At 41.4% G+C, this 24,590-nt stretch overlaps 2 protein-coding genes across 12 annotated transcripts in view; one reads left to right on the top strand and one right to left on the bottom strand.

Annotated features, from left to right (window-relative positions):
• Window positions 1-17,326, bottom strand: part of LOC104366773 (probable cation-transporting ATPase 13A4) — a 41,516-nt gene extending 24,190 nt beyond the window's left edge. For 4 of the 6 annotated variants that reach the window (XM_042799753.1, XM_042799756.1, XM_042799743.1 and 1 more), the window contains exons 1-10: window positions 17,193-17,326; window positions 9,931-10,104; window positions 7,045-7,182; window positions 4,752-4,822; window positions 4,579-4,659; window positions 3,633-3,702; window positions 2,686-2,820; window positions 2,198-2,270; window positions 1,419-1,550; window positions 69-239 (exon numbers count right to left, since the gene is read on the bottom strand). In XM_042799753.1, the coding sequence (XP_042655687.1) occupies window positions 69-239; window positions 1,419-1,550; window positions 2,198-2,270; window positions 2,686-2,820; window positions 3,633-3,702; window positions 4,579-4,659; window positions 4,752-4,822; window positions 7,045-7,182; window positions 9,931-10,104; window positions 17,193-17,261 (1,114 nt within the window). In that variant the 5' untranslated portion in view covers window positions 17,262-17,326. Of the gene's footprint in view, window positions 1-68; window positions 240-1,418; window positions 1,551-2,197; window positions 2,271-2,685; window positions 2,821-3,632; window positions 3,703-4,578; window positions 4,660-4,751; window positions 4,823-7,044; window positions 7,183-9,930; window positions 10,105-17,031 lie in introns of all 6 variants that reach the window. The other 2 variants (XM_009973755.3, XM_042799763.1) reach the window with 2 other exon arrangements.
• A 3,297-nt stretch (window positions 17,327-20,623) lies between these two features.
• Window positions 20,624-24,590, top strand: part of OPA1 (OPA1 mitochondrial dynamin like GTPase) — a 56,642-nt gene continuing 52,675 nt past the window's right edge. For 4 of the 6 annotated variants that reach the window (XM_042799795.1, XM_042799815.1, XM_042799804.1 and 1 more), the window contains exons 1-2: window positions 20,636-20,811; window positions 24,214-24,532. In XM_042799795.1, coding sequence (XP_042655729.1) covers window positions 20,783-20,811; window positions 24,214-24,532 — 348 coding nt within the window. In that variant the 5' untranslated portion in view covers window positions 20,636-20,782. Of the gene's footprint in view, window positions 20,812-24,213; window positions 24,533-24,590 lie in introns of all 6 variants that reach the window. The other 2 variants (XM_042799798.1, XM_042799826.1) reach the window with 2 other exon arrangements.

The raw sequence follows: 24,590 nt of genomic DNA on the forward strand, positions 1-24,590 counted from the left end.
CACATTAAGTCAGATTGTTCCAGTATGAAAAAACATAAAAGGAAAAGCAAACCGAAGTGTTGACTGACCAGTCCGCAGCACCACAGCTTTCACTGCTTCTCTGTCATCTGCCTTGGTCTGTATGACCTCTGTTCCACAGAATAGGACATGTTTTTTGTAATCCTCTGCACAGTGCATTCTCCAGGGCTTGAAGTTATCAGCTTGGGGTAAGTGGGTCTTTGTTACTGGAATACTTTCCCCTAGGGAAGATTAGCTCAGATGAGGAAAACTGCAGTACGTTCTAAAATCAGCCTGCTGACTTTCAAATAAGTACAGTATCTAGACATCAAGTTAAAGGTATTTACTAGAGAAACCAGTTCAGAGAAGTGTTACTTTCATGTTGTGAAATCTTCAGAGCGAATAAGAGTTTGAAGCCTAGCAAGCAAACAGCCTCTGCCAGAGAAAAGCTCTCGTTTGCATCAGTACAAGAACTTTAAGTAACTCTGAGAACTGAAAGCAGTCCAAGGGCTCCAAACTCTGGCTGTAGATATACAGACTTGAAAAGAGACCTGAACTGATGTTGCACGACTCCATTTGAAGGCCACAAGTTTGAACCTCATGTGCAGGTCACTACACTATTCCCTTAGTCAGATTAAATATGACATTCTTTATTTCCTCTGCCTAGTAAAAATGAGAGCCTTTATCTCAGTGCTTGACAGCTGACAAATATCCTATTTATGTCAGAGCGGATATTAAGTTGAAGCAGAAGAAACATTTTCTGACAGCTGAAGCATTCTAAATTAAAGGGGTTTCTGGAATTTCTCATTTACATGAAATTTCAGAATTGCGGATTTCAGTTCAATTCAGAGCGAGACCAAATTTAAAGACAAGAAACAAAACTATGAACATCTCCTGCACCAAAAATCCTGCTTTGCGGTGATCTCTCCCACTTGCTGCATCCTCCACTGCTATCACGTGAATGTGGAGCTAAGTGTCTGGAGGGTTAAACAGCAGGCTGGAGATGTTGCAGCAATCAGACACTGAGAGTGACCTAGAGAAACCCCTGAGTGGGTTATGGGTCCTGTGTGGGAAGAACTTTGCACCTTATCTACTGTTTCTTCTCCTGTCCTGCTCACTCCTCTTCACTGTCCACTCTTTCCTTTCTAATCAGAGGATAGCTTCCCAAATTCCATACCTCAGAAAGGAGAAAAGGATGAACTGCCCTTCCTAAAGTCCATCTTGTCTACTTAGATAAACTGGGGCTAACTACAATTCAGTCGTTATTATAGCAAACACTTGAAAGGATCCCCCTCTAGGCTAGCTATGGAATGTCTCATAATAAGGGCGATACATGGTAAACTGTATATTCTCTGCCACTGGCTGAAGCCATAGGGCTATGATGATGTTTTGATGGTAAATCTGGGAGAGATGAGCTGTACCTGTCAGCACGCTTTCATTTACAATGCACTGCCCACTGATCAGGATGGCATCACAAGGCAAAAGGGTTTTGCCCTCTTTCAAAACCAGCATATCTCCAGGAACAAGATGGTGTGATTCCAGCTCTTGGAAACCTGTAGGTGACATGTAATGCAAACTTTGTGCTTCCTATATTTCTCTGTGGTAAGGGGAAAAAATACAAGGAACTACCCGCTGAATAGATTGTTACTTCTTTATAATGACTGATAAACAAAGGACTACAAGTAGGACCTAAGAATACAAACTCCAATATTTAGAAAAGCCTACGCATCAGTTTGAACTGTAGAATTCCTTATTATCTCCTCAGGAGCCCAACCAATGGTTACTGTTCCAATATACTGACCTAACTGAAGAAGCTTGGATCTACATTTCTTAGATTGACTCTGTCTTTTTGGATTGTGCTCAACATACCATGGCAATGAACAGACTTTGCATGGAACAATTAGGTAGACTCACAGCCATTTAACAGCTATGTGGTTGGCTGTCAGAACTGCTTTAAAAAAAAATTACATTTTTTCTCATAAATTTTTGCTAAGGCTGCGCTCAAACAGTTATGAATATGATCAATGTGCCACAACATACTTCTAGGTCAAGTTAACCCAATCTGCAGAAGCCAGTTAATTGAGCTGAGAGACAGAAGATGAAACTGCTCTAGAAAGAATTTGATACTCTACATTCTTGGGTTTGATATAAGTTGTCATAGAAATTAAACACGTTAAAGAAAGAAGTGTACAGGAGTCACCTTCCTTATTTCTGCAGACAGTGACCATGATGTTGTTATGAGACTCAACCAGTCTGTGCAGTTTAACCGATTGCTATAAATTAAAGGAGAACACACAAAAGTGTTACATCTTACTTACATGATGCAATTCAACTACTAACAATTATTCCCTTTTGTTATTTGTGGTTATGAGAGGCCTCATGAACTGGGGTCTGGCCCTGCCAGGAACTATACAATCATACAAAGAAATTCCCCACCCTAATTACGGAGAAGGTGTAAAAGTTTACAAAGCAAAGCACTGGAATGGGGAAGGGAGGATGTGGGTAGAGAACTACACAGAGATTACGATGACTAGGAAGCCAGGCCATTGCACTTGCTACTACACAATGTCACAGGACTAAACCTCTGAATAACTCTCATAGCATTATATGTGTGCATGTTGTAACATCCTGTCCTTTCCCAGACATTAGAAATGAATCCTGCTTGTGGAAAAAGGAGAGGTGTCTCACCTGTCTAAGATCATATACAGTCACAAAAATTGAGAGAAGAGACATGACTATGATGGCAGTGGCATACTCCATGTAATCTTCAGCAAACCACAGACACACACTGAACAGCTGGAACACGTAAAATGGATTTAAGACCTGTTTGGAGAGAGAGCAATATTCAAGCACTGGCCACATTTAAGTGGCTCCAGTATACCCAGCCAGTCCACCCTGTCAGAAATGGGCTGGAATAAAAGCTTTTAAATGTTGTGTGTCCCAACCCTCCTAATTATGCTAGCAGTCGCTTCAGTCTAATCAGGTTGGACCATCTCCATCTAGCAGAAGGGCTAAATAATCTGGACCAGTAGGATGTTATTTGGGATGTGAATGGCTCTGCCCAAGCCTTGCTTTGCTTGCTTCTTTACAAGAAACGTAACGAAGGTGAGAGGTTGTGCCATAAGGATGGAGCTCACATACCATAGGCACATCTTCACAAACACTGTTTAGGCCACATACAGCCAGTTCCTGTCTGAAAAAGATACTGGTGCTTTACATGGTGCTGAGAACAGAGTCATGAGCTCACTGGATCTCTTTGCTGCTGTAGGCATATACCAGCTACTGCTGTGCACTTAATCTCTGCTGATAAGAGACAGCCTTTGCCTGGAAAGTTGTATTTCCAGTGCAGCTTGTAAACATTCACTGACCCCTGTAAGGCCAACAGAATGAGCTCCCAGGACAGATACCTACAAATACCAAGCAGCCATACAGGCATGGGGATGGAGGATAGGGAACAATGGAGAATAAATTAATTTATGGTGATTTCATGGAACAACTTTAAACAGTATTTGGAAAAGGACTGTGCTTGATGAGTGAGTACTGGGAAGCTAATTAGGACATAGAATCCATTATATGCTACATGCACACTCTACCTCCCCAAGTAGCCTAGAACAAAAGCAACAGAAATGTTTAACCTCTTTGATAAGTAGTTTCCATATAGGGATCACTGGAACATCAATAATGTTTGGCCCACATATGACTCTCCTGTATGGGATAAAGATACATCATTTACAGATAAAACAGTGACAATGTAGCTCACTCAAGAAGCTGCAGCTTTCAATAGTCCTGAGAGCTTGTATCAGTCCCAGTTTAAAGGCTGTGAGGATATTCCTCCAAGAAAACATGAAAAATTAAATGCCCCTACAGTGCTTATGTCAGAAAAGATGACTGTACCAGTAAAATCTACTCAAACAGACAGAGGTGTAACACAGCCTTTTAGGCAAATGTTTCCATCATACAAGAATTCCTCTGAAGCACCATAAACTAAGGAATTCTGCACCTAAAACTAAATGATCTAAACCCAAACAATTTTGCATAAAGTTAAGGGTGATTTGAATGTAAGATTCAACATGAGCTAAGGTCAGGAGCTGGATTTTCAGTATTCAATCAACTGAAGATCATGTCTTTATTTAGCAGATTCAGGAATACCTATTCTGTTAATTGTCTAATGATACAGTAGTTTGTGAAAATAAATTCAATGACCAGAACTAACTGATTTAAAAGTTCAATACAATTACATGGGCCCCCACTGAAAAAGCACACACAAAACTTATCTGCACTGTCTCATGAAGATTTTGTCTTACTCCAAATAAGAACTGCTTAGAGTTAGTTACAGGACACAGTTATTTCCTGATTGAGAAAAATAACAGTGGTGAATACTGAGACATTTCAAAAACTTTGACAAGGAATACACAACATTCTCTAGCCCTTTTCATTCAATTTGTTATGCATGCCCATTTCATCTAAAATTATGTGCATATTAGTGGATACACAATAAACTCAAGGAAAGTGCACCAATGGCAGTGAATTTACATCTCTCTGAAATACATATGTTGAGTATTTGTGTTTTAAAATGTGTACCTGATATTCTGTTCATTGCAGGTGAGACCAGAACCAAATTTGGAATGTATAGCTGAGCAAGTGAGGTGGTCTTCTAGGGTTCTAAAATATAAAAGGAGTGTGTTCCTTAGGACATTATTCACAGAGAAGCTTGACTTCCTCGGAGACTTGTGTAACCAGGGAATTGAACTTACCCAACTTTCTGGAACTGTTTTGCGCAGATATTCCAGACATAGCGGATTTTTTGTACTTGGATACTTTTCACCTGCAAAACAAAACAGGTACAACAATATATATGCAACACAGCAAACAAAAATACTCCCAGATCTCAGCTAGGCATTCTCACTGGGGTCAAGCACAGATAAAGTAAATTATATGGGGGGCAGGGAGGGAGAGAAGATAGGACTGCATATACTAATGCCCCAGTTATGTTACAGAATGAGATCCAACCTCAGTGCAGGTTTCAGTAAGCTTTACAGATCTTTAGGTCAAGCAAGTATGAAGCAGCATTCTTCTCTCCATTTTGTGAAGGAATACAGTCCTCACTCTCATTTCACAGAATAAAAGGAAGAGATCACTGATGCAGTGGTTCGTATGCAGGCAGTTGTCAAAGCCTGTCTTCAGTCAACAATTCCATTATCTTCTGGCTGGCTTTGAGCAGTTTGCAGGAATGGTGCAAACCTTCCGCTGAACAGATATACTAACAGACAAGAAAGGCCATCCCAGGATACTTCCTGAGTCACTGCTAATGCTAAGCCCTTGCAGAGCAGTTATCCATTAGGAACACACGCTGCCATTTATAACTTGCAAAAGGAGTCTGTCCTGTCCTGTGCAACAATAACAAAGCCTATTAGAGATAATGGCACTTCACATCAGCTGGAAGAAGGCTAGGCTATACACCTATACACATAAGTAATAAAGAAATCAGCTCTGGAGGACTCTCCCTAGCCAGTGCAATAAGCATTATTATAGGCCAATGAAATCTATATTCAATTCATACACTGGCTCAAAATGGAGCTATAACCACAGTCATTAAACTAACAAGAGGTCTGTAGTTAGGATTTCATGCAATGGGAGCTGCAATATTTGCAATGCTAAAAACTGGAGTGGGAAATGAAGGATTCAACTTGCTGCCAGAACAGGTCCTTGGACAGCTCTTGGGCACTGCGCATTACTCTGTGGACTTAGGTACCTTAAATGGCAAAAAGGTTTTATAATTGACTTATAAGTAGGGGCTTTTGAATTGCTAGTGAAGGATTAAACAGTTTGCTCTTTGCTGCCTTGAAATCTGTTCTTTTCTATCTAGATGTTTAGATTGATATGAAAGTGGTGTTCAAAGGGCCTGTTATTTGAGGCTATATTGGGCTTTTTTATGTTACTAATTCAATCCTATGAAGAATGTTACAAACCAGTTGTCACTTTCATACTGTGCCAGTTGATTAAACTAGCTGGCACTAAACTTTCTTATGTACATTAATATATGCCCACACATAGCAGCAGTAATAGCAACATCTTTGCTCAGCTAAAGGTAGGTTTATAATGAAAATATCTACTACAAATTGCTGTAGATATAAAAATAAATGCTAACAAGTTAGAAATCTATTTCCTGGAAGGGAAAATAGCTCTTTTATGGGTTCCCCAGTGCAGTGATCTAGTATCTATAATCAAAAGCCAGACATTCACAAATGTACCATTGCATTCCTAGTGCTCACACCAATTTAACGTGTAATGCTAAGCAAGACATATAACTGAACTGTCTGGTACTTGTTCTAAAATGGGGATAATTATATTTACTCAACTTATGAGGGACCTTGTGATCTGCCTGGATCAATTAATTGTCTACCTTCTCCCCAGTGCCTCACTGGGGTCTCAAAGCTATGGAACTGGCAGAGACCAGGATACATTTTTGCAGGAATAGTCAACAGTGCAAGACCTGACTCCAGCAAATGTACTTTAAAGCACAAATTGATGCATACAAAGGCAAGAAAGAAAAGTGTGTTTCAGACCATCCTTGATGAAACATTTTTGGAAAAACCGATGCAGCTCTGCCTAGGCACTTTTCTGTTCTATTCCCCCTCAGCTGCATTCATCTGTGTTTTCATGTTACTGTGGGAGCTGTGATGTTCAGTTCCTCACAGCTTCCCTTCAGACACACAGCCACCCCTAAATTCCTTAATTCCTATGCCAGGAATGAGTTTTTGATTTGGAACTCTGATTCTTCACTGCCAAACCCAGTGTCTTGAAGCTCTCCTACTTCTAATGTAGGTCTTCTCTCAGGAGTAGTGAGGATTTTCTTTTCATAACCCACCTCAGAGTAAGAGGATTTTTAGAGAGGCGAGTACAGTTCTCCAAAATCTCTAGCTTGTTTTTCCACAGTTCACTGTGTTCATCAAGCTGCAAGTTTCTTATCTGGATATCTTCCACTCCATGAAGCGTGTCTGAGATTTGCTATCATCTCCCAGATGCAGCACGAAGTGTTTTACTTACTTGCAAATTTGGATTCATTATGGCTTTGCTGAAGACTGAGTCTTCCTCAGCAGTGGCTGGATAATCCGATCTACTTTTGATAAGTGCAGACACAGAGATGCCTGTCACAGTTTTACGAGAATAAATCCGAAATTCATCCTAAATGAATATAAAAGAGAAGTGTCACAATTTCCCTCAGAATCAGACCAAACCCACTATCACCTCGGAGTGAATGATCACAGTAGGCCTTTCTGGAGCACTGCTCCAGCTTTTTTAAAGAACTAACCAACAGGGGCCTCCCAGGACCTGTGACTGATAGATAAATCAGCAGAACGGGAGTGGAACCACTGTCCTGTCAAATTGAGAGTACTGCAAATAATGCACTGACCGCAGGTCTGATGACTGGCTGATAAGGACGGAATGTGAACACCCAGGTCATGATCTAGGACAGGCAAGCAGTACAGGGCAATCTGAGATGCAGTGACCATACTGTAAAGGGAAGATCAAAAGGAACATAGCGCTGTATTGCAAAATGGATGTTTAGTGCCAATACCTTTTCACGGTCATTCCTGTGTTAGCACTTCACTGGAACAAGTGTGTTTGCACTATGTCTCCCTTATGGTACTTTAGACAAGATTTTGCCACAAACTGAGTTCATGATCTTGCTATTTTTTATAAAATAAGTTCAACACTGGAACTGCCTGATAACTAGTGTTGGTAGTACAGTCTTAGAAATTATAGCAAGTACTGTAATGTAACTCATGTTAAGTTTCAGTCCTGAACACTGAATCCCATGCATTAAAGCCAACTATGAGACTGACTTACATATCATATTCAGTGTGTGAGCAATTTGGCAGATGGAAAAAGCTGATTACCTCAGCCAGCCAGGTTCCAAAATACAGTTATTAAAATTAATTTGGAAATGACAACAGAGAAAAAAGATTCTGTACTAAATATGAGTTCTTTTGAATAATATAAGGGTTCAAAAAGAGAACTTTAATAATGTTTATATATTTACTATACATATTATATTATATATACATTATATATCTATAAAATATCTTATATTTGGAACAGGTTTCCCAGGGAAGTTGTGGCTGCCCCCTCTCCCTGACAGTGTTCAGGCCAGGTTGAAAAGGGCTTTCAGTAATCTGATCGAGTGGAAGGTGTCCCTGGCCGTGGCAGGGGGTTTGGAACTAGATGATCTTTAAGGTCCCTTCCAACACAAATCATTCTATGATTCTATGATTATTTATTTATGCACTTTTCTTCTTAAACTGGTATTCTGAGTAGAATAACATTTATTTTCCGACATTTATCTTTAATTGAAGTTTCAGGATTAGTAGACATTGAGATGGGAAGCAGTGAATAACACAGGTGCTCATTATTTGAACTAAAGTGAGTCAAAATTCAGTAACAAAAGTGAGTTAATAGGCTCTTATATTGCAGTTGCAGAGATGATGATGAATTATGAATGAAGGTTTTATGTGAAGCAAAAGAGAATTCCAAAGATCAAGCTGATGGGATTACTTGTATCCTCATTAGCAATAGCCATCACATTTGAGAACTGACATAATCAGAATGTAAGGAAAAATCAAAACTGTCATTTTAATACAAAGAACCACAAAGGAAATCTGAAATTACCAAATGCCCAGAGCATGCTTTGAGAGAGCTTCCTCATAACAAGAACATACAATATGATTCGATTCTTGTTTAATTGCATAAAGGATCATTTAAAACCTCATTTATCTGAAAAGTGCTTGGCATGGCAAATCCATTTAAAGTGACACACAAGAATAGGTAATTAAAAATGCAAACTGAAGTGAAGATTAAAAAGGGAGATTAAACCTAATATGCTTCTTTAAAAAACAAAACATACCCCCAGCCTATTAGGATGCAGATTGTTTCAATATAAAATATTCAACAAGCAGATCTGTGATTTTCAAAACTCAAGATTTTAACTGCATTCCGCTCTGCTCATTTAAGAAGGCAGTTCAAATACAGTGGTAGCGAGTGATCCATTTTGCAATTGCACATTTTGCAAATGCCATTGTTCAGGAATCTTTGAAGCAGAACAAATCAAACTTCTGGAAGTAAACCAACCCTGCCAGCTCCTGAAGTATTCAGGCTCAGTTGAGATTCAGAGTCAACTCTCAGTTTGCTTCTTTTAGTGTTGCAGTAGCTTCCATTAAATTAAATCAGGGTTTGTGTATGTTGCAGTGCTTCAGTACTGTCCTCAACAGATAGAAATCTGTATTAGGAAACTACTAGCAAAACGTAACAGCCCTGAAAGCATTAACTGTAGGATTGCGGGCTTATTGGACATGGGGAAGGGCTGATGGAAAATGGAAACATACAGACAAGTAAGCAAGCAGTCTAAGCTTGTCCTCTTGCTTATACTGATCCCTCACCACGCACTGTTGGACACTGGGGCTGGAGCCAGACAAATCTTTGGTTTGACCCACTGGCAAAATTTTGGCAGAGAGGGGCAGCTTCATCAGGACAGCCAAGTGAGGGAAAAGGTATCTGCTGGACACTGCCAATCAAACAGATGCTTTAAACTCTGAAGCACAGATCCACAATGTGGAAAGCACAGGGATGGTGGAAGGAAGAAGAAAGGATTGAGAGTAAATAACAGTCTTGAAACTACAGATATTACTGGCTTTTTTTTCACCTGAATTTCTTTCAGCTTGTCTGATCAGCTGTTACCCTCCATTCTAATCATCATCCTACGCATAATTTGTGGAATACTTGAGAGTTCTTTAGATCAGTGATGGTAAGTATAAGATATTATTGCAGGAAATCAGCAATGTAAGAGATTTCAGCTAACTACATTCCTTCCAATTAACTCATCTTCCAATTAACTACATACTAGGGACTAATTTACAGAATAAAGTAGACACATACTGTTGTTCTAAGCAGAACAACGTCTGCTTCTTCCAAGCTGCAGCGGATGCAGTTTGCCCACACATCCCACTCCGGCTTCCAGTAAAACAGCAGCAGCAGAGCCCCACAGGACAAGATGTATCCAGCAATGCACAAGGCCTTTCGGCAGCCTTGAGTTTTGTAGCCAAAAATCTCCTGTGCAGCAAAGACAAGGAAAAAAATCATTGCTATTTTTCTTAAAGAAACACCTGGAATACTATACCTTCCTATCATCCACTGCTCTCCCATAGGTACTGTTTGGTATGGTACTGTGAAAAAACAAGTCATAAAACTTGTATTTGGCTCCTTTATGTGTCCTGAATATGAGTAGAAAAAAAATTTTCATGTTTCACAGAAGTTTTCATCCACCTTCACAAAATCTGGATTGCTGTAGTCTGGTTAAACCTCTAAAATACTTTTGTGTATCTGTGAAATTCAGAATGAGACACTGCTATGTATGTGCATGAGTTGGAATGGTATCAAAATATAGAAGCCCTAACCATTAGGCCCCAAGTCAGGAACACAGATTTGCCTGGTCAGCTTTTTTAAGGTCCCTGGGTGAGACAGCTGAAGAACTTGAGTTCATCTGCACTAGGGGATGGAGAGTGGTGCAGACCCATTGCAGCAGCTGAGACAGTGTCTGCTTCAGAATCAGAAGCACTACTGCTGTCCTGCCATAGCAGTGAGTCTGCATTAATGCACCTACACTTATCAGCTAGTGTCTCTGCATAGTGCCACATGACACTGTGTGGCTACACCAGCTGCAGCTGCCATGCACAACTCAGCACAGACACGGTCTTCATAGGGTTGTTACCATCTTCCATAACTCCAGCATGGGGATTTTAGGCCTTGCCAACGTGCCATTGCACTAACATCCCAAAATAATAATAATAACTGTTGGTAAGAACAACTAATGAACACTTGCAGAATGCTTTACATGTTCAGAGGGCCAAAGGAAGCTACTCACGCTAGCTGCATGAGTAGGTATTATTCCATTTTTAAAACTGGAGAAATTGTTACAGTGGGGCAAGGTGACTTGCCCAAAACTTCAAAGAGATGACTGTCAGCATTACAGTTTAAGAGCTGCCAGGTGTCAGTACCATGGCCAAATTCCCTCTCAGTAGTGCTAGAAGGGACTTGATAAAGGTGAAAATAAACGTATATTGTGAATGTACAGAGGAGATTCAGCCCTGATATAAGATGGTATATTGCATGGCTGCAATTACATCAGGTGACCATGAGAATTTGATAACATAAGGGTTAAGATTCCTCAATCTTCTTCTTCCTAGTATATCTGCAGCAATTGTGCAATCTGCTTCTTAAGATCAGATATCTGCAGCCACAGATATTGCAAGATCCATTCATAAGGTGAGAAGAAAAGGCAATGTAATTGGGATGATGAGTAATGCATAATTCCTGGTTCTGTGCTGGTGTCTTTGCTTGTTATGTGAAACACAGGCCCTACCCAGTGGTTCCACACACTGCCTCAGCCTACCTGCTCTATGTTATTATCCAGAAGACAGACTCTATCTTCCTGGGTAATCTCCATGGAGTTTCTAAAGGGAAGAAATTGGCAACTGTGGGGAAAAAGTATGGTAAACTACACAGGGAAGTGACCTGCACAGCACAGGACCTGGTTATACCACCTTGAGCTGCACATGCTCAGCATTTTCAAAGGCATCTATAATCTCTGAGCAACCCAAGAGAACAAGGCAACTCTGCAACAGAAAGAAGGAAGGACATCTGCTGGAGGACAGCAGATAGGCAAGGTTGCTAGAAGGTAGTTGGTAGTCATGTGCTATTAATATTCACATGCTCCTATAAAACAGGTGAAGATTTCTCCATTCACCTCTGTCCAGCTATATCCTTAACAAAAAGGTTACAAAATTAGTGTCAGTACCAACATACAGAATAGTACATAGAATGATGTGAACTTACTGTTCATAGCACTGGCTTACTAGCAAGATCCAGATGCTTGGATCCAGACTTTACAGCTTGTCAGCAAAGCAAAGGAACTCACAAGGAGACAGAAGCCTAAGGGAAGAACTGTTAAAAGAACATGCCTTCAGATTTCCTCCAGTAAATGGCTGGACCTGGAATAACTGGAATAATATTTTCAAATTGGGATGGGTGTGAATATCAGGGTGGGGAAGAACGAGATTGCTGCCATGTGCATCTTGCTGCTGCCAGTGAATCATTCTTTTAATTTCCAGCTTTTGTGCCTTACACCCAAAGTCTGAGAAATCAATAAGGCTGCAGTTAATGCAATTAAGAAGGGAAAGGGTGGGCACTCGGCATGTGATTGGCAGCCATTTGAGATCATCTTCTGTTGGCAGTGTTCTTCACTGAAATGCTGAACTGTCAAATGACAGATTGTCAAATCTCACTTGTCAAATAAGTCAACAGTGGAATTCTTTAGAAGAATTCTCACAACCATTATCTTCTCAAAAAAAAAGGTGGATATTACACCCACAACAGAGGTATCCACAATGTGCCCGAAGAAGGGGGAAACAGGCACACACATGATGCAGGTTTCTCAGCAGGTTTATCTAGCCACATGAATGCCTTATAGTAATTAGGGTTTGGAAATTCTTCAAGCTTATCCAGGATTCACTGGGCCTATATTACAAAGATCTCCAAGTAAATGCATGTCCACTATGGCAAACAATACTTCCAGGGCTGGCAGAAATCCTGGTGTTGATGTCACCACTAAGAACATGTCTGTCAGGTTGGGTTTTATGTTGCTAAGGAAAAGAGATAACTTTTGCTGAGTTGTATTTCATTGCACAAAGAGGCTGTGCTGATGCAGACATGCTTCTTTTGAAGATGGGTCTGATGAATACACACTTGCACCTTAACAACTTTTCTACTGTGTGAGCAGGATTTTAGGGCTCAGTGTGTGCATTTGGCATACATAACATTGCACAGCCAAGTAACCTGGGTTTTTGAGGGTACCAGACTAAGAGATGGTGGAAAACAAAGCTAAGATTAGCTATCTGTAAGACTCCGAAGGGCTTCTCGTTATCTCACAGGACATAGTACTATCTACAAAAGAGGCTGGTATGGTATGCAGGGCTCATCTCATCTCCGTAGATAATTTTTAATAAATTGTAGCGTATTGTAAAACTTTCTTTCCTCATCTGTTAACGTTCCCTTTCTTTTGAGACTCCCAACAGTCAGAAGAGTGACTAAAATGAAATGGTTTAATTTGTGAGTGAAGGGCCTGGGGAGGGGCCATTGATTATTGGACAGAAAAAGCTCCCAGACCTGCTCAGTTGGCAGAAAATGTGCTTATTCCAAGAAAGGTTCTTAGCTGCTTTTACAATGATACAAAGCCAGCATTCAAGACCTTATCACTCTAGTGTCCAGCAAGTCTCTGTTACTTAAGTTTAAAAGAAAAATTGCTTGTAACTGCCAGGTCATATGCACAGCAGAATTTAAATGCAAAAGTCAAACAAGTGCAGGCACCCTTTTCTCCGGTGAAAACGAGGCCTGTAGCTACCACGAAGGAGCCTAAACAGTAACTGCAAACTATCATATTTCTGGCAACCCAATAATCAAGTACCCTATTATGAACAACCTGTTGCTATAACAACACATAATAGGATTAGACTTGAAAGACTGGTTAAGATTCACAAGGAATTTAATAACTGAATCTCATTCTTACCAACCAGAACCCTTTTCATCAGTGGTTTGTTTCTGTTCCCTCTGAAGCCAGTAGCAACACCCATTATTGTTCCATTAGGAACAATGTTACGACTTTCAGATTCTATCTTAATTTTAAGAGTTAAATTTTTCAAACTCAAAATGTAGAAAATTCCTAAATTTTTGGATCGGATTCCCTTCAGAATTTGGCATCCCAAAGGAGGCATACAGCTGCCAATATGCAGCAGCAAACTGGGGTTCACCAGCTGACTGACTGCAGTTGTCCCATTCCTTCAGATATAAGCAACTGGGGAACACCTGCTTAAGACGGGCTTCTGGCAAATCTTTCCTGAAGCAGCATCCTGTTGAAATGTATTGTAATCTTTTGCACTGCAAGACTTACGCTTTTCACTTTAGGGTTTGTGCCAAGGGAATGATTAGTCCTAAACTGTACAGAGAGGACCATCAAATTAGCAGAGGGTATAAAGCTGTGATTTTTTTCCCTTCTCCTATTCCACCAACAATTTCTTCTTCCCAAAAACACCTTCAAGAAGTTCTTTCTGAAGGAAAGGAAATCAAAAAAACCCCAAGCTAATTCCTAAAATAAATCCCTACCTATTAGCCCTCTCTGAAGCAAGCTGCTGTGTCCAGAGCACTCTCACATTACTGACATCTTTCCAGTACTATAAATGGTTATGAAGAAAGAGAGGGATTATCTCATGCTCCAAATATACATTGCTAAGTTTTAGCTGGGTACCAGGAGAGTGAACTCTCATTCAAGCAAATGTGCTCCAACCACATAAAGTAATCCCAAAGATGTAGACAAGGATATATAGAGTAGATTTCCTAAGTCAGAGTGATTATTCTTAAATACAAGACCATCTAGCATTTCAGCTGTACCAAGAAATGTAAACACGGAAGAAAACGTGGAAGTATTTCTTCTCATTAGGGGTCCCCAACTTTCCTCAGCAAAACAGACAGCTAGTTCAACACAGGAAAGCATTGCATGTCCAGCATCCAAATGAACTACTCGCATGCTTTCAAAATTACTTGAACTATTTCACTCTGGAAGAACTGGCACCTGCACAATGTCAGCTGTTCCATTACTACACCAAGTGATACAATCTTGTTTGAGGAGTCAAGAGCTGCTTGTTAATAATTTGGTCAGGAGGATTAAACTGACTCTTAAAAATAATGTAAAAAAATATTTTTCATAACTTAGAATTTAAAAAAAAAAAATGTTGCAGGGTCACTGAGACATTTTGTGCTAGTTCCACTTGCTGTGGCTGCCAATAATTTAAAATACACGATTTTAACAAAGAAAGAATGTCTGCATGTAATTCTCTTTTACCCCATTTACTTTCCTTCTCTCCTCTGTTTAAACATCACCTTCTTGGTCTCTTTCTTCACAACTTCTCTCTTGTACATATTACTTTCTTTTTCTCTTTCACACAAATACGCACACTAGCTGTTCTCTCTATACACACGTTGGTTTTTTCCTCATCCTCTTGCAGTACCTCAGACACCCTCACAGGTATCTTCCTCTCTCTCATACTTGTAACTTTTTTCTCACTTTCTTACACATATGTAACAAAGACACATACCTGCCAAATCTAACACAATTTGGTCATGGTTTTAACTGCACCTACTCCTCAACTGCTTTATCACATTTTTTTTCTTTGATTTTCATTTGGGAACCCCAGGTGAATGAGCACTGCTCACGCTCCTTGCAGGCATGGAAAGTGTGGCAACCGCCAGACACCCTGGATTCACAGTGCACACTGCCTCAACACTGCACACACATGGAAAACCTCCAATTCACAGTGCAGATCCCTGAGCACTGGACTCATGGCACATGTGCTCAGTATGACACTGGTCAGAAACAAGAACATTACTGGGATAGCTGGCTCCATGTAAGCACAACTTGGGTGTCTCAGTAGTGCACAGATGGAAATGGACCTGCAGAGTACAACAGTGTGGCTCTACACAGCACCAGACAGTCCACTTAAATCTAATTAGCTCAGGCTCAATTCTGGCATTGCTAGTGACAGTGCCAGTAGTGGGATGAGAATGACAGGGTGTTTATGGTCCTAGAAGGACAGGGGCAGGGTGGAGCAAGACACAAAACCAGCAGCCATTTGGAGCTGGGGAGCAGTGGCACATCAGCACCAGGGCTAGAGCCAGCAGCGGGGTGCTGCGAGCAGGTTTAGTAACTCAGCAGCAGGGCCAGTTGGGTTCTGCATTGCACTGAGCTAATTAGTCCCCACCCTCAGCCGGTGCCTCGTGCTTCTGTACTGCTCAGTTCATGCTGCTGGATGACTCTATGCTGCATTCTCCAGAACATCCCACATTACCTAGGTTTACATTACGCAAAATATGACATCTCCCCTACCCTGGATGGCAGACAGCTGACTGAAAATCTATGCTTGTATCCAGGGACAACAAATGTCCATGTTTTCCATGACCTGGTCTCTTTTTCACTAAAACAGAATTCTCAGTGAGTAGATTTTGAAGTTTTCTCCAGGATTTCTGGAAGCGAACAGTCTTGTCAGCTTGTAAGTGATTGTATTTCACTAGCTTTGCTGAGGCTGTTGTACACCCAGAACTCCTACATGCACTCATATCAGAGTTACAGAGGCTCTGCAGCACAGGAATTTTGATAAGCACTGCATTTATCAACATGCATGAGAATTGTTGCTGTACAGCTGCATCATGGGTCTGACATCTCCAGCAGAATCTGTTAAGATGGACAGAATGTATACGTGACAAATAGCTAATTTGTAACATGCAGTGATGCCAAAGCAGCTAAGAAGCACTGAATTTACTACAGTCATGCTTACTATTTAAGAGAAGCACCATGCAGCAGGTCAAACATTTAATGTAAACATAGGACTTATTTCCACATGTTACAGAATGCATGTAAACATACAACTCTCTGAGAAACTCTGGAAAGACGTATGGTAGTTCTGCATTTAAAAATCCAGCTTTATACAGGCACCCAGGCTGGAATAGCGTTGCCAATTCAACAGGCTGCATTTGCTAATAATTTATGCTAACAAGTGTTTTTATGCTCCATAGAAAGCCAAGGTTCCCAGTCCTCAACTAACTGGAGCTGACCCTAGCTGTCAAATGGTTAGGAACACTGCTTCTACCCATCCCTCAAGCTCATATAAGACCACCTCCACCTGGATTTATAATGCCACATTAATAATCTGTTGAGCTATCCCCTGCTAGAGAGGATAACAAATTAAATCCAGTGGACACATACAACTTTATATCTTTCTGCTAAAAAAATTATATCCCTTTCTAATTGTATGTTTCTGGTATAGGAACACCTCCACCATCCTTAACTAAATTACAGACTGTAGCGCTTTATTGCAGAGTATGTGCCATTTGCTGCTTCTAGTTGAGAAAGACCTAGACAGAGATACGACTCACCATCTCATTCTCTTCTCCCTGGTTAAGCTGTGCATAATGGTTCTTGGCAGGGTTTTCCCCCATGAAATGACCCTCTGGAGACTTTCTAGAGCACCCTTAGGACAGGTCTTCAGCGTTGTGTGCTTGAACTTCCACATTGAGGAAGTGCTCTAAGTACACACCTTCCTTATAACTCTGCTGATGTTTGAAGAATGAAGCTCCTCCCTCTCTGTGGGGTTAGCAGGTAGCATTTATCCCTCCTCCCTTTGTTCTGCTGTCGGAGTTTTGCGACTGTAAGGGTACATGCAAAAATCACTCCAAGACACTGCAAGAAAGAAAAAGTTAGATCTCACAAGTGTTTGCCACAATATGATTCCAGGTCATAACTCTGACAGGTGCAAGCAAGTGCTGTTAGCATGCAACTTTCAGGGGAGGGTAAGAGGGTAATATTTTTATTTGAGAGATTACAGAATCACTGGAGATCAGGAGTGAGTCCAAATGAGATGGAAAATAGGCATTGCTGTTAACACTCTTAGCAACCAGCCTGAACTAAGTGTCCAGCTGTGATCCCCACATATGCCTTGGAGAAAAATTCAGCTCTGGCATTGTAAACAGGGGTCACAGTTTGTGCTGGTGGATTTATGTACTGACTACGTCTCAGGATCCAGCCATGTAGCATCTGCAACCAGTATTTTTATCCATTATTATCATCACAGAATGTCTTCTGACTTCACCATATGGTTTTGGGAAACATCACTGAGGTTATTTACTCACTCCTGGGGGAAACTGGAGTTCCCCACTGATGTCAGTGAGCTGTGTACAAATGTCTCTGTCCTCCAGATCAGTGCCAAAAGGAAGCTGGCAGAAAAACAGCACTGAGGGTTTTATCACCTCCTTTTTTTTTGCTACTGCCAGGCTGCATTTGTTTATTAGTCTTGTGATTCATTCTCATTCTCATTACTATTTCCTTGTCCTTTGCTACTTTTTAAGAAGTTACACACCAAATGTCTAAGGAATGAGGTCAGGAAAGGCAAACCTGTTCTTCCAGAAAATATGTTAAGGAAACTAAAATATTATTTCTAGGATGACTAAAACAGATCTAGAGGTGCCAAGTTAGTTCCTATTCATTAGCATTTTACTTCCATGTGGCATGGACTTGTACAAGTCCCAGACATCTCAAGCACCAGGAAAGACCACTGACTATCCTGCAGTGGGCAGGCTCAGAGAAACTGAGATGGGAGAGATGCAGGGAATAGAGAAGAGAAAATGAGGGAGCTTGGTCAACTAATACAATAAAAGTTGTCCATTGCTAATAATGTGAGCCAGGCACAGACCTGCATGTATGCACAGCACAGGGTCAGGTATGTTTGTAAAATGCCGGTGACAAGCAGAATACATGGGAGCCAAGTTGTTTGGTCTTGACACCAAGCACACTTTCAAAAGGAACCTATACCTGAGGCTGGACAGAAAAAGATTAACTGCACTTAGCTGTGTTAAGGGTGATTTGTTGTGACAAGATCAAATGAGAACAAGGTGCTCCCCATACCCCAGCTTCAGTGTTACACCTTCCTTCCCCACACTGCAAATTCTGAGGCTAGCTCTGAGCCTCTCAACTTTTTCTGTTGTTCTTCTGAGACCCAGCAACAGGAACTCCAGTCATTACACAAGAATCACAATTTTCAATCAAAAATTAAAAAGAATGAATGCAATAAAATCTATTTCTGATAAACCTGATTATACAGAAAAACTGAGCATTGCTATCTAGAAGCTATAAAAGACAGGAACTGCAAAGGTACCTTTTCCAAGGTAGGCTGATGATTTGGGGAAATGACTCACTCTTTTGGGAGGTGCCAGGGGTGGAAAACAGGAGTGCCACACGTGCATTTTCTGCCTGGTCAGCTTTTGCTGCTTCCCCAAATGTCAGCATTGCTCTTCCTCGTGTCTGTAGAAGACTAGGATGCGGTAGGGGTCCTTGGTTGCCCTTTCACAGAGAAGAGAGACGAGCTGCATGCAGAGTATCCCACCAAACCTAGGTCTCCAGAAAAGAATCAAAGTTCATCCAATCTATTCACTATTCATAGACTTAGTCCAGCTCCCACTGACAATTTCTGCTCCTGCAGAACACCCTTATTAGGGAGATTTATATCTTCACAACTGAAAACAAAAAAACAGATTAAGGCTGTAAAGCATTCTTCATTTCCATAGTTTCAACCTGTCATAATATTCCAGCAAAATCTGTTCATCCAGAACCAATGAAGATGGTGGCATTTGTTGATTTTAAGCAGGTTCACTTTCTCCTGGAGAAAACACCTCTAAAGCATCCTAAATCGGAACTTTTAGTTATATGATGCCCTCTACTGTTCAAGCTAAGAATTACATATTAGTCTATAAATAAAAACAGTTATTCATAGTATGTGCTATGGAATATCATCATTCTTATTTTTAAATTTAAATTTGCCTACAATACCTAGATATAAATCACAAAAATAACAGGTCAAGTTAAAATATAAAGGCAAAGGTAAGATTTAAAATCAATAGTCCCTTAAAATTATAAGTAAATAAATCTAAATAAAAGCAAGCAAGAGACAAAACATGGGCCTCACCTCATCCCTACAACTTTCATCTCAGTGCTGAAAATACATGTATGTATTTTGTGATCCTTGTGCAATTTACTTTGCTCTGAAAATTCCCACTGTATAAACAGAAGCCTGACTTATAAAATACACCAAATCTTTTTTTTTTTTTTTTTTTTTTTTCCGTTTAATTCAGCACATGATACTCAGTCCAGGGTATATGACAGAAAGGACGCTGTGAACCAGCTGGTGACAGTCCACAGGACAGCACAGAGAAGGATGTCAAAGAAGTCAGAAAACATGGATGAGGGATTTAGGGTTGTTAAATATAAAGGACACAGAGAGGAGCCATGACAATAGTTTTCAAACACATAAATGGAGAAAATAATATTCTCCATGTCCACTGTGGATAGACTTAACTCGCTGCAAGAAAGAATCAAAGCAGGCTCAAGGGGAAATTTTTTATTAATGTTAGCAGGCGCTGGCATGGCCCAGCGAACACTCCAACGCCTGTGGTCTTTTCGGACCGGCGAGGCGTGCACCTCTCAGAAATGACACTGCTAGAGGCGACCCTGTCTGGGGGCTGACAGACGGATCTGCCGAATCCCCCGGCTCCTCCTCTGCCTCCTGCTCCCGCGCCGCGCTGCCGGCAAAACACCCCCAACAGCTCGCAGAAGCCCATCCGGCCGCACCTTGGGTTTTCCAGCGCTCAGAGCGGCGCTGACACCCACCTCACGCACTTCTTCAGCGCAACACCACCTGAGAACTCGTGTGGGAGTCTTATTTAAGTGGCGTGGAAGACCCTGTCACGGCCACAGGTCTCGCCTCCCACCCCTCCCCGGGGCCGGCCCGCACCAGCCCCGACCCGCGGTGGCCGGGGGTGCCCTGGGCGGGCACGGGGTGAGGCGCTGGCGCTCGGCGCCGCCGCGGAGCCGCCATAACCCCCCCGCCCCCGGCTCGGGCAGCGCCCCCAGCTCCGCTCCCACAAAACTCGCCATCGCCGCGCCCGGAACCTTTGCGCGCCGAGGAGCCGTTTCCAGCCGGGCCCGGGCCGCCGCAGGACCGCGGCGCCCGGAAGCGGCGGCAGCGCTGTCAGCCCGAGGCCGCGGCGGCTCCCCCTGCCCTTGCCCGGGGCTGCGGAGCCCCGGCCGGCGGCCGCGGTGCGTGCGGGCCCCCGCGGGCCCCTCCCGGCCGTTAGAATGTGGCGGGCGCGGGCGGCGGCGGCTTGGTGAGCGGGGCGGGCCGGGGCAGGGGTCAGGGCGGGCGCGGCGGGCCTGGCCCCGGGAGCGCGGCGGCTGTTCGGAGCGAGGGGCCGCCGGGGCCGCTCCCGCCTCTTCCGACTTCAAGGGCCCCTGCCCCGGGCGCCGTGTCGGTTGTAGCACCCGTCCCGGCTGAGCAAGCCCTGGGCACCCGTGGGAACGGGGCTGCCCGCGGGGGGGAGGCCGGAGCCGCGCAGGGATCGGGGTGGGGGGTGGGAGGGGGGGTGGGGGCGTGAATGGCGCGGGAGGAGCCTGGGGGCTGCGGGGCTGCGGCTGCCGCTCCCAGGAGGGGAAATTCCCCACCCCATCCTCCATCTCCACTGGGACCTGGGGGTGCGATGTGGAAGGTACCTGCGTCTCCCGCATTCCCGCTCTTGGGAGTTCAGGCCGCCTTCGTGTCCAGATGTTGGCCCTCCCCAGTAACTGCCCTACGTTCTTCTTGGTTTTCCCTGTTATTCTACACGATTTCAGACAGGAGCAGTGAAACTGAACGGCTGGTAATGTCACAATGCTCCTTGGCACATTTAGGAGCAGCAGAATGAAAATATGGGTTGTCTAGTGCTGAATGAAAAAGAAAATACCCCAGTGCTTTTTGTTGCATTACATGTGAAAGACTGCTTGGCAGTCATAGCTATTAAAAGTGTATACAATCTATCTTTACAGAAAATTTGTCCCAGCTGAGGTGGGGATTTTTTGAATTCTTGAACTGGAGCAATATGTGTAAAATGTTAGGTATGACTTCCAGGTGCAATGCTTGGCTATCAGTGACAGGCAACTTTTTCGTGTTTTACAAGCTGTCTGGAATCTCAGTGCAATGCAAAAGTAGTCAGGCTGCAGGCCTGTAATCAGGCAGATTCTAATGGCAGAGCTACTCATGTCTGGAAGGCTAATTTTTGTTACTGTTGTGAAAAACAGATTTCCCGAGGCTTTAAATTTGGAACTCATTAAATACTTCATTTAATAGCATTGTTTTGGCACTCTTTTCAGTCTAACTGCACTTTTCAGTGAAGATCTTAAGGTGACTTTTTGTTAGTATTCTTCGAGAGTTTTGAGCAGGAGGAAGAGAGAAGAAAAGAGAAAATTGAAGTTTTGGTATAATCATGGAGTAGTGGGGGTTTTTTAATGAATTAAAAGATTTTATATGTGCAGTTAAAGCAGGTGGGGTTTGAAATATGCAATAGCACTCGGAAGGCAATTGTTGACCAAGTTCTTGCCATAACAATTTGCGATGGAACTCACTTTCCTTCAGTTTAAACATACAGAGTGCTGTAAAACACAGTGTATTTTAAAAGATCAATCACAGAAAAGGAAATTATGTAATATTAAAAAATGCCATTAACCTAGGTGAAGACTAATAATGGGAAAGTGGCTGCCACAGTATGTACTACCACTTGGTCCCTGCTGAAAATATTAAATATTTGTTTTGCAATCACAACCATTATATAAAAGTATTGGCCCAGTCATCAGCTTGCTTTGTACAGGCTTTTACCATACCCTGATTTAAAAATTGGTCTTCAAAAGCAGGCAATAAAACATTTCTAGTGTGGAGGTACTTTAATTTTTGTATTATGTAGCCACTTTTGTATTGGTAGTATCTGGTTAATTTCTGAGCCTCTTCTGATTCTATGTCAGAGGAGAAACTTGTTGCTACTTTAGGGATTATTCTGCTCCTGCTTATTATCCCCTTTCTGGATACTATGTTTGTTATTGCAAAGTCACAGCCTTTTAGATAGTTTAGTATAGCAGCAAGAGGATACTCTGCAAAATCATACTGACTATTATGAACAAGGACTTTCGTAACAGTCAATGGAGCTCCCTTTTTTTAAGCTTTCCATTACACTAAAGGAAATTTCTAAACAGATTATCAGAAGAATTAGTCTTTTAAGAGAGGAAAATGTCTCAATTCACATAATTCTGATTTTTAACTTATATTGCAAAAGCTCAATTTTCTGGATCAAATGTGCTTTTCTAACAGTCTTCTACTTCTTTGGATATTAAGAATATGCTTGTCATAGACAATGTCATCTCTAGTACATGGAAAATCTCAAGACAAAGAACTGTATAGATTATAGAGCATGTTATTAGAAAATGATGTAATAATTTCCATTTAATATTATTCACTTATTATTTTTAAAATCTGTTAATTTTAAATTATTTAGGATTACTGACTGAATAATTTGTCTTCTCAATGGTGTGTAGCACTTTCTTCTTTTGTAAGTGAACGTGCTTGATAATATTGAAAACCCTGAAAAAAGCATCGAGGGACAAGCATTAATTTCAAGAACTTCGCTCATATTTTCACTCAATATATTCACTCAGAATATTTCATATTTTCTGTAAATTTCAAGAACTTCACTCAAATTTTTCATCCAGTAAATTATCTAATATTAACCATTCTGATATGATGATGAGACTAAACAGTTACAGAAGAAACTGCTTTTCCCAGAGCAGTTGTCTTTTCCCTAGACTAGCAAACTACCACAAAATATTGAAGCATGCAGATAGTGTAATTGAAAATGCAAAGAAGCCTTATTCCAACATACGTATTTGTTTTAACATAGCCAAGATCGATAAGGTTCCTGTGTTTTCACATGTGCTTTTCATGGCTGAGCTCTGTTTTCAGGGTCAAATCTTTCAGACTGAAGTTTTCCCTCTTTCATAAATCTGAATTACTTTATTGAAGTCTTCAGCAGACATGGTGCAGCCATCTCCAGAAATAATATTGTCTATGCATGACCTAGGACAAAACAATAATTCTGTAATCCTAGAACTGCAGAATATTAGAGTGAAAGGAACTGAAAGATGTCATAAAGTACACGTTTGAACTCCAAAGGAGAATCTGCTTTGCCAAAAAAGGACAAATGTATTTTACAAAGGGATTTTTTATGTGTATTGGTTTTTTGAAGTTTTAACATCCTCTACAGACTTGATGTTCTCTAAAAGTTTGTTTTGAATAACAAGAGAAGCCAAACTGACGAGTTTTCTTCTATTTTGCAAGCTGATCAATGCAATGGTCTTGCTGTGGACCATTAGCTCCTGTTTGCCCAAACTGTGTTTTAACACAGACATGTTACTTGCCTTAATCCAGTGTGAAAGTTAAATTTAATTTGTAACAGACTTCATAAATGGTATTTAAGGTTTTATGTCTGTAAGCACTAGAAATGCTATACCTATTAATGATGTTTACAGCTTTTTATTTTCCTGGTAGCATACCAATGATAGCTGGAAATTGTATATTCAGAATGATGGTCTAATTTACCTGTAGCCAGCTAAAATGTAATGTGATTTGCTTCTAAAGAGGTTATTAGGTTATTGAATGGATGTTCTGTTGAGAAAGTGCGTTACTTAGAATTTTTATTTATTTCTTCTAGTGTCATCTGCCGGAGTCTAGCAAGTAGGAGCTATGGAATAAAAAGAAAATCACCTCTTCAAAACTTGCATCTTGTTTCCCGAAGTATACATCATCCCTACTATCCAAGTTCAAAATTTCAAAGACCTCCATTAAGGATATCCGTTCAGCTGTTCTCTTCTCTTAATCGCCTTCCCCTGCGCAAAACAAAACTTTTAAGTGTAAAATATGGATACCAGTTCCACAGGAACTTTTGGCTAGCTAGACTAGCATCAAGGCTTCTGAAACTTCGCTATCTTATATTAGGATCTGCTGTAGGTGGTGGTTATACAGCTAAGAAGGTATTTATCTGTGGAAGCTATTTTATGCATCTTGTCTTTGTTGTTATATACTTCAAAA

Source organism: Tyto alba, unplaced genomic scaffold (genome assembly GCF_018691265.1).
Source record: "Tyto alba isolate M040663 unplaced genomic scaffold, T.alba_DEE_v4.0 Super-Scaffold_10, whole genome shotgun sequence".
Lineage (NCBI taxonomy): Eukaryota > Metazoa > Chordata > Aves > Strigiformes > Tytonidae > Tyto > Tyto alba.